We start from the raw sequence: 15764 nt of genomic DNA on the forward strand, positions 1-15764 counted from the left end.
AACTTGACAGTGCTAGTTGGCCAATTTTCCATGAACCAGTTCATTCAAAACTCTGCTGCTCATGTCCTTAATTCATACCAAATCCATTCAACTATTACCCTCTAAAAGTAGGTAAATCATAGAGTCTAGATAAAAGACTCTTAAAAGAAACAGGCATGTATGTGGAGCCATCAATTAGGAATGCAAATGATATATTAGCCTTTATTATAGAATTTGATTAATGAGTAAGGAAGTTTTATTATAACTGTGAAACACTTTGAGACTGTACCTAAAGTATTGTTATACAGTTTTGGTTTCCCTACCTAAAAGAGGATGTACTTTCCATGGAATGTTTGCAGCAAAGGTTCACAGCACATACACAGGTTTGCCATGTGAAAAGGGATTGAATAGACTGGGATTATATTCTCTGGAGTTTAGAAGAAAGAGAGGAGATCTCAATGAAATTTACAAAATTCTTAAAGGACTTGACAGGCTAAATGTCAGGTGGATGATTTCCCTGGCTGAGGAGTCTGGGACCAGGAGACACAGTTCAGGATAAAGGGTAGGCCATTTAGGACTGAGATAAGAAATTACTTCATTTAGAAGGTGGTGAACCTTTAGAATTCTCTAGCTTGGAGGGTTGTGGAGGCTCGGTCAATGTGTTCATTCAAAATAGAGGTCAAAAGATTTCTGGACGTGAAGGGAATTAAGGGATATGGGGTAGCTTTGAAAATGTGTTGGGTTAGAAATGAGCAATGATCTTGAAGATGGGCAGAGTGGACTCAAAGGGCTAGATTTCTTCTCCTACTCCTATTTCTTATATTCTCAAGCAAGAAATAGAAATCTACCATTTTCCTCTCCTCTTTGGATATAGACATGGTGCTAGGGCAGTGCTGTTGTTTTGGAAAAAAAATGAATAGACTAAATAACTACAAATTAATCAGCCTAAAGTTGGTTGTAGGCAAATAATTGGAAAAAAATCTGAGGAACTGCATAAATGAGCATTAGGAAAGGCACAGATGCATCAAGGTTAGTCAACATGCATTCATTAAGAAGGGTTGTATATACTTGACTGAATACTTTAAGGCATTAACAATGATTGTTGATGAATGTAGAGCATTGATGTGGTTTGCATATACTGAGACTTCTGAGTGACTTCAATACCAGGGTGGGAAAAGACAACACTTTGACAAAGGTGTGATTGGCCAGGAAGGAGTGGGGAAGGCCAACTCCATTAGTATCCTTCTCATGACAAAATGCTTGGAGCACAGTCCTGTCATACCCAACACCTTGTTTCATCAGGGGGTCAAGTGCAAAACCCATGTCAACACTCCTAGTCCAAGTACTGACCCCTGCTAGATTATTTATTGTCTAAGCAAAGGACTGCAAAGATATCCACATCACACATGCCATGACAGGTGCAGTTGACTGCTGGATTCACCATCACCCATCCTGCTCTATCACTTCCATCAGCTTGGCCCCAAAACATCAGTATCAATGGAAACAATTGCTGCAAGAAGACAAATGTCAAGGATCCAACAAAGATATCTCTTCTCTGACAGCACTTTACAAGATGTTAACTCCCAGCTAATGATTGACTGAAGTGCAGCATGATTGATACCTGTGAGGAGACTCTTGGCTTCTCAACTAGAAAGGACCAGAGTTGTACAGCACAGAACCTTTCGGCCCACCATGTCCATGCAAACTGTTTTGCCCATTTATACTAATCCCATCTGCCTACATTAGGACCATATCTTTCTATGTCTTGCCAGTTCAAATTTCTGTCTAAATGGCTCTTAAATGTCGTAATTTTATCTGATTCCACCACCACCTCCAGCAGCATGTTACAGATATCAACAACACTGTGTGTTTAAAAAAAACAACAACAAACATATCCATCAGATCCCCTTTAAAATTCCTTCCTTTAAAATTCCTTCCTCTCATCTTAAATCTATGCCTTCTGGTTTTTGATACCCCTACCATGGGAAAAATATTTTGACTACCTACCCTATCTGTGGCTCTCATAATCTTATATACTTCTATCAAGTCACCCCTCAGCCTCATTTGTTCCAGGATAAACCAGACCAATCTAAAAATCTCTCCCCATAACTAAAGTACTCCAATCCAAGTGACATCCTGGTGAACCTCCTCTGCAGTCTGACGAGTGCAATCGCATCCTTCCTATAGTGTCGTGACCAGAACTGCACAAAATACTATAGGTGCAGCCAAACCAGTATTTTGTAGGGTAACAACAATGTCCTAGTTCTTGTTTTCTATGCCCCGACCTTTGAAGGCAAGCATGGCATATGCTTACCTCAACCTCATATCCACCTGTGCTGCCTCTTTTGGGGAACTATGGACGTGGATCCATAGATCTCTCTATTCATTATAATTCCTTAGGCCCCTACTATTTTACACTACATGTCCTACTCCTAGTTGACTTCCCAAAATGCATCACCTCACACCTGTTAGGATTAAATTCATGTGGCAATGCTTCACCCAACTTTTCTATATCCTGCTGTGGCCTTAGAAAACCTTCCTCCCTATCCACAATACCACCAATTTTCATGTCATCCGCAGACTTACTAATTATACCTCCTACATTCTCATCCAAGTTGTTAATATGTATCACAAACAATAAAGGTCCCAGCACTGATCCCTGTGGTATACCACTGGTCACAAACTTGTGATCAGAAAAACATTCTTCCACTACAACCCTCTGCCTCCTATCACCAAGTGTATTTTGGATCCAGTTGTAAGATCCCATGTACCTTAACCTTCTGGATCAGTTTACAATGTGGTTCAGGATTCAGCTGATGGGTGAAGGGGATAAACCAGGAGCCCTCAGATGATGTAATCATGATCATCTTTGAGAGGAGGCAAGTCCAACTGTGAAATAATAGAAGAGTCTCCCTGCTGTCAGCCACAGGAAAGGTTATTGCCAGGGTACTCCTCGACCATGTCATTCAGCTGGTCAAAGAGCTGGTCCCCAAGTAACAGTGTGACTTGCATTCATCTGGAGGCATAGCAGACCTAATCTTTGGTGCATGACAACTCCAAGAGAAATGTAGGGAGCAGCATCAATCACTGAAGCCTTTGACTTCCATCAACCAAGAAAGCACCAACCTAAAATTCAGTTGCCAATAGAAATTCATCTCCAGCTTATGTTTGCTTCATGATGGCCTGCAAGCCATGACTCCAACAAAGGGATCTACAACAAAACCAATCTTGGTGAAAATTGATATTAAACAAGGCTGCATTACTTTTTTTTCCAACTTTTCTGGCCCCATTGCTGAATTTCTACCTCCAGGAAGAGAGTACTCTGGAGGTATGCTTCCGGGTGTGTGAGTACACGGGGAAGGATGCAGCTGCGTGCAGCTATACCAGTTGAGATGTAATTTAGCTGTGGGGACATCAGTTGTGATAACTGGTATTGATGTTCTGAGTAGATGTGCCATGCTTTTTCTGATACTAAGCCCCGCAGTTCAGATAAATTGGATCACAGATTTGGTACTGTTGCTCGGTAACCACCTTTACCATGGTTAGCTGTAATAGAATTCAGTAAGATGGAGGTATAATTGCCAAACAGAAACAAAAGACCTTTCATTTGTCAGCTAAATGACGTATATGGAAAGCAGGGGAGTGGGTGTTGAGCTGCCAGTGCTTTCAAAGCTTCGTCAGGTTGGTTTGAGGAAATGGCTGAATTACTAAGTACCCTATGTCCCTGCCTACAAAAGCCTTTCTGTTCTGTTGCATACTAGAGAATCTTGAAACAATTTTTTTTTGTTCTTCCCAATATAGTATAGCCTTTTTCAGCACTGTAAAAAGATCGAGCTTCAAGCAGGTCCTGAGACCCACTTCAAGAAAGCTCAAGGAAATAACATACCATTCAGCGAATGCCCATTGATGCTGTAGCACACTGCAGGGGATGATGGAGCACATGACATTGATTTGAGTGGGAAACCTGAACTCCCAGTCATTAACCACCTTGGTGAAAAGGAAGGAAGAATTTAAGTAATTCTCCATCTGTTCCCTATCTTGCACCTCCCTTGTGGAACTCGTTTTCAAAAATTCAGAATATTTCAGGTGCAACTTACAGGATGCATTTTAATCAAAGATTTGGAGGGTATATATATCATTTTTTTAATATATAGATGCTACAAGCTAGCAAGCAATTGAGGGTTTTGGGACACACACACACACACACACACACACACACACATATATATATTAGAGAACGTACGTATACTCAGCAGCATGGTTTGACTGTACTAAAAATCTATTTTTAATGAGGGGGTTAAGTGATTTGTATTGTGCAATGGCACATAACTGGGGGTGAGTTGCAGTTGCAGGATGGCATCTAATTGAAGAGTTTCCACACAGTTAGCTTTAAAAAAAATATTTAAGTACTCCCCAAATACTTACCTGTGTATCCACAGAACAAGCACAGATTGAATTATGCTCTGAATTGTTGTAGTGAGCTTGGAACTCTTATGGAGTTCAGTCATTGTAACAAGTAAGAAAGCAGATGTTAGAATAACCATAAAAAATATAATTGATTTGATGTGCATTAATCAGTGAGCTCTGACCTGTGAAAGGCCCGGAGCTGATGATGGGCTTGCTTTTGTTAATTGGCTTCTGTTGTGCTGCTGGGGCTTTGAACAACTTCACACTAGAGGCCAAACTTTCAGCCAATAAACGGTACGATAGGAAAACTAAATTGGGGTGGATTGAGTGTTAATACTGAAGCAGCTGGCTCCTGAACCACATACGAGTAGTTTGGATTGTTTTGTGATTTTGTTTCGAGGTACAGCTGTTACCATGCTCAGTCACACATGCTGCCTGTGAGACCGTGAAAGAGTCTATTCTGCATAATTTAGAAGAAACACCTGAGCAGGAGCATGACTGTCCAGTCCAATTGATGCTCTAGGAGGCAGGATGGAGGAGGTTTGGGGGCTAGATCAATGTCATATGATTTTAATCTGTACATCGTGTACCTGATTCCTGTTAGACTGGATTAAATAGCCCCTTGTGCTTGTAGCATGTGTCATAAATTATGAGATCACATCTAGAGACAATAATCTGTGCCCATTACTGTTTGTTCCAGATTGCTAAGGGACCCTATGCCACCTCGTAATGTGGTTTATCTAATATTCAAATGGAGGAGCATCATGTGTCCTTCTTCTCTGACAGCAAATTCATTCTATTTGGACATAGAACTAATTCTCTACAGACTGGACACCAGTTGTGTTGGTGGGAGGGGTCAGTAGATTGTGAGTAGAATGAAGGGGCCTGGCACTGTTTTCTTTCCCCCTTTTTGTCTCCTTTCATTAATGAGGCTCTGATGATTAATTTGGCTAAGGCATATTTCACCATCACCCATTTTGCTCCACAGCCCAATATGAAATTTTTCATCATTTATTCTACTTGTAGCATTGGACATCATCTTTGCTGATCATATAATTCACTGCAAACAGATTGTATCCACGGATGTTTGTACATCATATTTTGGCAAACTGTGAATATTTACCTTTTATTAATTTTAACATTAGTTGGCGTGACATTGTGGACTACTTTTTGAGAGATGTAAGTTCACTTGAATTCAATACTGCACATAGCTTTGGAGGAAGACAGGGTTCAGTGAAAATGCTTAAACTAATGAAGTGACTTGGTCTGGGTCACTCCCTGCTGTCTGTGGAGCTCCTACACTCATAACTTGCCACTGGAAGCTGATTTTTTTTATCAAATGACAAATGAAACTGAAAAGCAACTGGAAGCTCAGACTGAATAGAGGTTTCCTGTAAAGCTGTTTCCTGTGTGCTTTTGGTTTCCTCAATGTTGAGATCTGGATTCCAGTTGTCAAAACTGCATTTCTGCAGTGTGGTTCTGCATTTATGCTTTTGCCTCATTTCTTCCCACCCAGAACAAGGGTAAGGTTCCCCCCATTCTCACCTTGCACAGGAATCACTGAAAATTTATTGTGCAGATGCAGCGAGCAATTAGGAAGTCAAATGATATGTTGGTCATTATGCAAGGGAATTTGTGCACGAGAGAAAAAAGTCTTACTGCAATTATATAGGGCCCCAATGAGCCTAGAATATTGTGTACAGATCTGGTCATCCTATCTAGGAAGGATATACTTGCAATAGAGGGAGTGCAATGAGGATTCACGGCATTAATACTTGAATAAAAAGATTGAAGAGCAATTAAGGAGACTCTTTGGAACCTACTTAATAAATGAGATCTGTTTTCATTGAAACATATAAAATTCTTTTGGGGAATGACAGGGTAAATGCAAGGATGGTGTTTCCTCTGGCTGGGTTGTCAGGAACCAGGTTTCACAAGTCTCAAAGAGGTTGGCCACTTAGGAATGAGTTGAGAAGAAATTTCTTTCACTCTACTTCTGTCCCACTTCCACTCTTATCTTTCTGTCTTTGGATTACAACATTGCACCAAGGATATTCAACGTAAGCTCGAGGAACAGCACCTCATCTTCACTCTGGACATACTGCAGCCCTTAAGATTTGATATTTAACTACCTTGGATATTCATCCAGTTTTTCTCTCCACTGAATTGGCTGCACCCTTTTTTTTCAATTTGTTATTTTTCTTCTGAATCTGACTGCTAGTTCTTAGAGTAACTACCTTGACAAAGTTAGCTTGCACCCTATCACAGACATTCCCTCTGTTGTCTACATCCAAGCCCTTTCTGTAACTTTAAACGTGCTTAATTTCTCACTTTACCTATTCTGATGGAGGACCCTTGACATGAATCATTGATTCTGTTTCTCTCCCCGTGGATGCTGCTTGATCTGCTGAGTACTTCCAAAATATTCTATTTTTACTTCAGATTTCTGGCACCTGCAATTTTTTGTTTTGCTTTAAGCTTTGTCTGGTAGTTATCCAGAGCTCTATTCTGTACCCTGACTCCTTTTTTATCCTTTTAATTATGTGGTGATAGGGAAACAATTTATATGTGGCCTCCTACACTGTTACATGCATGAGGAGTAACAACTCATCTTCCAACTAAGCACATTAAACCCTTCAATACTCAACAATGAATTCAACAATTTCAAATAATCACCCATTTCAGCACGTTTCTCACACTTCTAGCATTCAGTTTGTTCCAGTCTCCTCTGATTTACACCTACCCCAGATGCATCTTTTGTTATTTACTAGCCTTTACCATCCACTTTCAGGCAACAGCACCAATCCTTAAGTTGTTCAGTTTCTCTGGGTCTTTGCACTTTCACAGACCTTCCCTTTTGTTCTCTCTGCTCCTCCACCCTTTTGTTTGCACCTTAAAACTTGTTTTATTTCTAACTTTTCCCAGTTCCAATGAAAGATTACCAACATGGAATGTTAATCCTGTTTCCTTCTCCACAGATGCTGCCTGAGATGCTGACTAATTATCACTATTTTGTTTCTTTTGATGATTTTGAGTATTTACAATACTTTGTTTTTAGAATAAGTACAGATTTGTTGTGGGAGTCATTGAGCATCATCTAATGCCACTGCATTTCTCCCACAGTTGCACGAGTAAATGGACACACAAAACCAGATCGGCATCGTAATCCAGGTGGTTATGATAGTGCCTCCACTGTGATGAGCAGTGAATTGGACTCGAGCAGCTTTATCGAATCCGACGATGACAATACTAGCAGGTAGGAGGGAAGGGTATTGATTGTACAGGTAATAGGGTCTGATGTATTGGACAAGGAATGGGATGGCTGTTGCATTGGACAAATAATGGTAGAACTGATCTGTCAGTCAGGTAATTGGATTAATGATGTATTGAAACAGTAACGGGATAGCTCTTGTAAAAGACGGGGAAATGGGATAGCTCTTGTAAAGGATGGGGAAATGGGATAGTTGATGTATCAGACGGGTAAGGTAATGGGATAACTGATGCAGTAGATTGGTAACAGGAAGGGAATACTTCAGGACTTTGGTAGGACACATGATGTGCTGTACTGAAAATCAGAAAACTACAGATACTGGAAAAACTTAGCATCTGTGGAAAGAGAAGTAGTAAGTGTTTCAGGTCCTTGACCCATTGTCACATTTTGGAGCATGGCTGTGATGAAGTCAGAAGTTGAGTAGTCCTGGGGAAATCCAGACTGGGAATCAGTGAGTAGGTCAGACAGATAATAGGGCAAGTGATTTGTTATACAGGTAGCAGGATGTTCAACAGGTGCTGTCTCAGACAATGGGATAAAAGGCGTCTCGAGCGGGCAATGGGAGATGATACATTGCCTACTAATGCTATCTGTCTGAGAAGGATTGAATGAGCAGGAGGATTATGTGGAGGGTTGTAATTTGGAATGCTGAATACCATGTTGCGTCTACTGCAGTTTTGCATTTTGTTTTGTGTCAAGGATTATACAAAGTCAAAAATATGAAATTTCTATTTTGTCCCTTCTCTTCTAAAGAGAGAGATTTTGGTCCCCTCCTTCTGAAGGTGAAGGTTCTCTGAGGTTTTGGTAATCTCCTCCAAAGGCTCTGTCTCTATTGGGATTCATGTCCCTCCAGTCCTAAAGCTATTATATCTTGGATGATTCAGCCAAATATACACACAGGACCCGGTAATAGTTTTGTACATCTTTCAAGTACTTATCTTCATGTGTGAGTGAAGAAAGTGTGTATTGCTAGGGTATTCAGACTGTGTCCAACATGGCAAGCTTGATTCTATCCTAATGAGAAATTATTGGAGAAAACCCAGGACAGGCACCATGGCTGATTTTTTTTTTTACTAGCTCAAAGATGCCAAAAGCCCTGGTAGATGCAGCAGCAGCGGCCAACTCTGCAAGTATCCAAGTCCGTGCTAGTTTTGTAACCCATGGAATTTTACAACACTGAAGGGGGCTTCTCTGTCTGCTGAATGTTTACTGGCATTTTGAAAGGCTTCCTGGTTTATCCCGTTTTATTATCCCGTTTTATTATCCCCTACTTATTTGATCCCTCATTCTTTTGCTAACCTTCTGAATGAGAGATCCATTCCCTTACCTTTTTAAATCCAGAATTTTCAAATATTTATGTACGCTCCTTTTTAAAAGTTATTCTGGATTTTGCCTGATCCTCAGCTTGTGGTCAAGTATTTCATGTGCTAATACCCCATCTGTTTAAATACATTCTTCTTAATTCTTTTGCTCATGTTTATGTCTTCTAGTCTATGACTCAGAACACTGGAAAAAAATTTCCTGATTTACCTTATTTAACAAGTCCCATGTTTTTGAACATCTCTCCCAGCTTTTTCTTAACTTCCTAAATTCTAATGAAAAGACCCCAATTTTTTGCTCGGTTCATTTCCAACACCACACCCTGGATTCTTGAATGTCTGGATTCTTCATTCATTGAAATTCCTGCAAACTTCCCCTAACTTAGTATAATACGGGGCACATTTACTGTTATAACATCTGAAGGGAAAGGGAGCCAATAAATGAGATTAACTGCTCTATAAGTATATAAAATCATGAGGGGCATAGATAAGGGTAATGGTCAGTCTTTTTCCTAGGGTAAGTAAATCTAATCTTTGTCATAGCTTGTGGTATGCCGGTGAATGGTTATCTGAGGAAAGGGGCAATGGGGGACAACTTCCCAACTGTTCATCTTACTGTGGTAAACAAACTAGTTTCGAGCAAATGTCTTTGGAAGGCGATTAATTGGCTTATGTATTGATTCAGCTGCTGGAACAAGGCTTCACATATCTTGCTTTCTGAACTGATATAGATCCAGCAATTCTAGCCTGAAATCTGAATTGTCCATAAACTGTTTCTCTTGGCAAACCCTTAAAAATGAAAGCTGAAAAAAATGTCAAACAAGTTCTATAACTAGAAATCCTCTTGCATTACTCAATGCAAATTCCAAGCAGAGTCTGTGCTAATGGAAGCTTCCTCATTGCCAAACTTGCCTCCATGGCTAGCACTCTCATGTCTGAGTCAGATGATTGAGAGTTTGACACTCAATACAGGATTTGAACCTGCCATTTGGGTTAATCTCCCAAGGCAATGGTGAAGATTGATGCACAGTGTGATGGGCCATTTTTTGGATAAGGCATTAAGATGTTGCATACATTGAAGAGCTTGTGTTGGATGAAGAACAGGGATTTGGTGCCTCAGAAAACATTCTTCTCTAGACCGACAGCTAGGAAAGCAGGTTAGCTAAGCATTTGTCTCACTTTGCTGTGTGGGAATTCTAAATAAATGACGACAACTAAAAGTAATTCAGTGAACAAGAAGCAAAGTAATTCAGTGATGGTTTATAAATTCAGGCGTGTTCTTTCTTGTAGAATTCAAACATATTTTTGGAATTGCAAAGGTTAATTTTATGAAACTAATTCAGTGGCAGGGTATGGTGACTTTTAGTGTAGTGGGTGTGCCCCTCACTGGAATTTTGCTTCTTTATTTTATATGTCAGATTATTTATAGAATCCAATAATGATTCATAGCCCTTTTTAAATAAAAATGTCCAATTTTGTTTCTTCCTCAATACGTAGGCTCTCACTGGGATTCAAACTCCCTCTTCCCTTTGAAGGCACTGGAGTTCAAGTCTCCTCTTCTCCTGAAGGTGCTGCTTCTCATGGGGGTTGAGGTCTGCGCATTCCTGCAGGTGCAGTTCCTCATTGAAGTTAAAGTTCTCTCCACTCCAAGAGGTGCTGCCTCCTTGCTGAGATTTTATTGCAGGCTAGCCAGTGGTCCTGCAGTATCTCATCCAAGTGATGTCCAAGAGAATAACTGACCAGTTACCAGAAATATGGAGGTACAGGTGGATAGTGGTGAAGAAGGTGTTTGGCACACTTGCCTTCATGGGTCAGGACACTGAGTACAGGAGTTGGGATATCATGTTAAGTTGTTGGTGAGACCACACTTGGAGTATTGTGTGCAGTTCCAGTTGCCCAGCTATAGCAAGGATGTCATTAAGGTGGAAAGGATGCAGAAAAGATTCATAAGGATGTTACCAGGACTGGAGGACTTGAGTCATAAGGAGTGGCTGAATAGGCTGGGACTTTTTTCCATGGAGCATATGAGACCGTATAGAGGTATATAAAGAGAAACAAAGGACTGCAGATGCTGGAATCTAGATGAAGAAGGGTCCTGTCCTGAAGAAGGGTCCTGACCTGAAACATTGATTGCCCGCCCCTCCCTACGAGCCCCCTCCCCAGCACCACAGTGCCCCCCATCCAGACTCCAGCATCCGCAGTCCTTCGCCCCTCTCTGCTGTCCTTTTCTGTCACAATCTGTTTGTCGTTATCCATGCTGTTTCACTGCACTATCCCCCTTTCTTTAAGATTTTAAATTTTCCCTCAAGAGGTATATAAAATCGTGAGGAGCATAGATCAGGTGAATGGTCACAGTCTTTTTCCCAAGCTAGGGGAGTCTAAAACTAGAGGGAACAGATTTAAGATGAGAGGGGAAAGATTTAAGAGACCTGAGGGGCAACTTTTTCCACACAGAAGGTGGTGGGTATATAGAATGAGGTGGGTATAATTACAATGTTTAAAAAACATTTAGACAAGTACATGGATGGGAAAGGTTTAGAGGGATATGGCAAATGCAGGCAAATGGGACTAGCTCAGATAGACAACTTGATCGGCATGGACAAGTTGGGCTGAGTGGCCTGTTTCCATGCTGTATAACTTTATGACTCTAAACTACAGTCTCTCTATATTAATTCTTTCAGCACTTGGCAGCGGGAGTTGCTGAGTAGAGATCAGGCTGGGTAAATGATCTGTTTTCTCCTTAATAGTCCAGGGATTTGGCAGAAATTGCTGTTGAAGGTTCTGAATACTAGAATTCAGAAGTGCTAACTGAAGGCTTGGGACTTTCTCTGCCTGTAATGTTCTAAATAGAAAATATGAGAGCTGTGTAGTTAGGAACACTATGCTGGAATTTAGTCAATGGTGACTGCTGTGTTGTGCTTCTAGTAGCTTTGAAAGTGGCATTTATCCTACTTTGTTAGACTGAAATTTTATTTACTTTAAATTGTATTTCTGGTTAGTTGGAGCTTTAAGTTGACTGTGTGACAGGCAATGGTTTGCATTGTTAAACTGATCATTCACCCAGCCATCCCCCAACAAAATAGAAGCCAGAGGAATGTGAATGTTTAAGTTTAATGTTATAATCAGTGATTTAAGAGAACCAATGCTTGATATAGGGAGTGTCCAACATTTTACTAGTTCTGTTATATAATCATATAAAGATGAGCACCAAAAAAGGCCATTCTGCTTATCATCCAGTGTAGCTCTTCAAAAGAACTGTCTAATTGGTCCCACTTCTTTGCCCTTTCCCATGGCCCTGTAAGTTTTTCCACTTTAAATATTTGTCTAATTCCTTTTGAAATATTTAATCTGCTTTCACCCTTTTCAAGCAAGGCATTCCAGACTATAACAACTTACTGCATAAACAAAATTCTCTCCTCATCATCTTTTCACAAACCAGTATACTCTGATTACCAGCTCTCTTGCAATGGGAACGTCCTGCTCTCTTGCTCTATCTGAAACATCCATAATTTTAAATTGATCTATCAAATATCTTTTTAAAATTCACTGCTCCAAGAAGAACTTCCTTAGTTCACTAGTCTTCACATAACTGAAGCTATTCACCCCTTGTACCATTCTAGTAATTTTTCTCTACACCCTCTCCAAGTCCTTGATCCTTTATAAAACACATCACCCAGAACAAAACCTGATTCTCCACCTTAGGCCCAACTACTAAATTATAATTTGACTTGCTGCCCCTTTTCAGTCAGTTTCCTCACTGAAGTTCAGGTAATGACAGCCCATAATTAGTCATGTCTCATCTGGTATCTTTTAAGGGGCTTTGTTCTCCCCCAATTTTGACACTTCCACTCCTGAAAAATCTAACCATCAATTGTCTTCAGTTCACAGCTTTTGTTGCCAATTTGATGTCTATCTTTATCAGCCATATTGTGGTATGCGTGAAATTAATTTCTGGTAATAGTGAATCAGGCAGCTTGTACTGTGGACAGTCACCCACTTTCTTCTTCTTGGTCTATGACTTTTCTCTGCTTCCTCTCCTAACCTTCCTGCCAGTCTCATGATAACTGTTACCCCAGCTTCCTGTAGTTGGCTATTCCTTTGCAGCGATCAAAGCTGAAACTTACATCAGCGGAGTGTAAAGAGACAGTGTAACATGGGCAGGGTGTACTTCAGATAAGGTATAATTGGTTTACAATGACAAGCTACCTTTTCCTTACTGACTATTGCTTTGCCAAGACAGATTTCACCCTTCTGCCTGTATCATCCTTTTAGGCAGTGAGTTGTTGATCTTTTGCTGTTGAAATCCATCAATGTGTTTAACTTTGCTTTGTTTCCTGTTTGCTTAGTACTGGCCAGTATTGGTATCTGTATCAAGGAATTTTATGGCAGAATCTATCTGAAAGTGGTCAACTTATGCAAAAGATCCAGAATTTTAAACACAAGTTGCACTAAACTTTAATCAAGTTTCTGAGATTTTGAATTTGGTTCAAAACAACAATTTGGTGGATGCTGGTTCCTCTCACAAGACTTCCTTGCACTCAGTTTGAAATAATAAACACAAGAAGTTTCCTCTAATTGTGGCCATTTCAGGAAGATCACCAAACTGACCTGTTTCCTGGAATATGGACATCAGTAGGCATATTCTGAAGGATTTTGCATAATAATTTAATTTGCTAACAAGCTGACCAATGCATATTGTGATGAGAGCGTGGTTATTGTATAGTAATTTTTAGTGATTAGCATTCAGGGTTTGTGCACCTGATGGATTAAACTTCTGTAGTCAAGGTATTTTCTATGATTAAAGCAATTTGTATTTGGATTAATAAAGCTGTGCCAGGTTTTCTCATAAGGTGTCTCTGCCTCTCTTAATTTTCACTCCCCCTCTGATTTTTGTTTTGTAATCAGCCTGACAATCACGAGTATTCATGGCTCTACTTTTGTCATAAGCAGCCTTTTTTTGCTTTATCTTCCTTGGTATCTCTTTCATCATCCAGGGAGCTCTGAATTTGTTTAGTCTTCCTTTGCTGCTCATGAGAATGTACCTCAAATGTACCAGAAGCATCCGTTCCCTCAAGGCAGCTCACTGTTGTGTTATAGTTATGCCTGTCAACTTCTGTTTCCATTTACCTGGGCCAGATCCACTCTCATTCCATTAAAGTTGGCATTCGTCTAATTATTTTTACTTTGGATTGTTCATTTTCCTTTTCTGTAGTTCACCTCACTTTTAAAAGGTAGTGATCATAACATCATAAATGTTCCACTGCAGGTGACCCCTGCATTACTAGAAAACAGTCTGTAGGGGAGACCTGATGGAAGTTTATAAAATTTATGAGAGACATAGACAGAATCTTTTTTCCAGAGTAGAAATGTCAAATACTAGAGGACGTGCACTTAAGGTGAGAGGAGGAAAGTTTAAGAGAAATGTGTGGGGCAAGTTTTTTCTGACACAGAGTGGTAGGTGCCTGGAACAGGTGGCCAGGGGGAATGGTGGAAGCAGATACGATAGTGGCATTTAAGAGGCTGATAGACATGTGAATGTGCAGGGTATAGATGGATATGAATCATGTGCAGGCAGAAGAGATTTAGTTTAATTTGGCATCATGTTCGGCACAGACATAATGGGCTGAAGGGCCTGTTCCTATGCTGTACTGTTCTATGTATCGCGATTTTCCATAATGCAAAGCCATGTCATCTGCATGTTGGGGGGAAAAGATAAATTTTGTTTATTTATTTACTTTTATTCCACATAAATTCAGTGAAAGCAAATTTTATTCCTTATCTCAAATTTTTGGGTAGCGACCTGTGAATTCTGTAAGGGGAAATTTCTATTACCTGAATGGGCTTAATGTGGATATCGCCTGTACTGAAACTTGCTCCACCTCATTTCCTGGAGTCAGATTGTCAGTGGATCATAAACCTACTGTTCTAGAAAATTCTCCTCAAGACATTTTAGAAACTCTTCACCTTCTTTGCTTTTAACACTATTACTATTCCAAATTACATTCGGATAAGTAAAGTCCCCCATTATAACCACTCGATAATTTCTGCACTTCTGTAATCTTCCTGCAGATTTGCTCCTCGATATTTCTCCCACTTGTAGGAGGTGACCAATTGAATACACTTGGCAGTGTAATGTCCCCTTTGGAGACGGTGGAGAGAGGGTTCAGTAGGTTGATTCCTGGAGTGAAGGGATGGACGTATGAAGAGAGATTGCAGGTTTGGCCTTTGTACATTGGAGTTTAGAAGGAAATTAACATTAGAAAAAATGCTAATGAAATTAGTAGTATGAAAAGAGAATAAATCCCAGAATACTATAAAAGGTAGCCATGGAAATAATGAATGTGTAGCGACTCACCGTCCGAGCAAGCGAACCGGCTCGGCGGTCGGGTCGCGCGTCGTTGAAGCAGCGAGGCCCAAGATGGCGGTGGGCCTTCGTCTTCCCCAAGCGACAGGGAGAACCCGCGTGCGGGAAAGGTTTGATGACGTGGCGTATACGTCATTGCCGTTTTGAGTGGGCAGGAACAGGCTCTCTTAAAAGGCCTGCGCAAGGCGGGAAAATAAACCAGTTCTGTTCTGAAACTCTACGACTAATGTCTTGTGTTCATTCCGCGGTAGCAACCGCTACATTGGTGACCCCGACAGTCCAAACGGATCTTGGACCTGCACAATGGACGACAACGCAGCATCCAACGCAGTGGCACTCAAGCTGCCCACCTTTTGGATGCTCCGTCCCAGCGTCTGGTTTCACCAGGCCGAAGCGCAATTCCACCTTCGGCGGATCACCTCCG

The 15764-nt window shown here is 40.6% G+C and overlaps 1 protein-coding gene across 4 annotated transcripts in view; it reads left to right on the plus strand.

Moving 5' to 3' along the window:
* The window catches only part of LOC127583280 (segment polarity protein dishevelled homolog DVL-1-like), a 121319-nt gene that overhangs the window by 79186 nt on the left and 26369 nt on the right, over positions 1–15764 (plus strand). For all 4 annotated transcript variants that reach the window (XM_052039064.1, XM_052039065.1, XM_052039068.1 and 1 more), the window contains one exon: positions 7510–7642. In XM_052039064.1, the coding sequence (XP_051895024.1) occupies positions 7510–7642 (133 nt within the window). The remainder of the gene's footprint in view (positions 1–7509; positions 7643–15764) is intronic.

The sequence above is a fragment of the Pristis pectinata genome, chromosome 26 (assembly GCF_009764475.1).
Source record: "Pristis pectinata isolate sPriPec2 chromosome 26, sPriPec2.1.pri, whole genome shotgun sequence".
In the NCBI taxonomy this organism is placed as follows: domain Eukaryota; kingdom Metazoa; phylum Chordata; class Chondrichthyes; order Rhinopristiformes; family Pristidae; genus Pristis; species Pristis pectinata.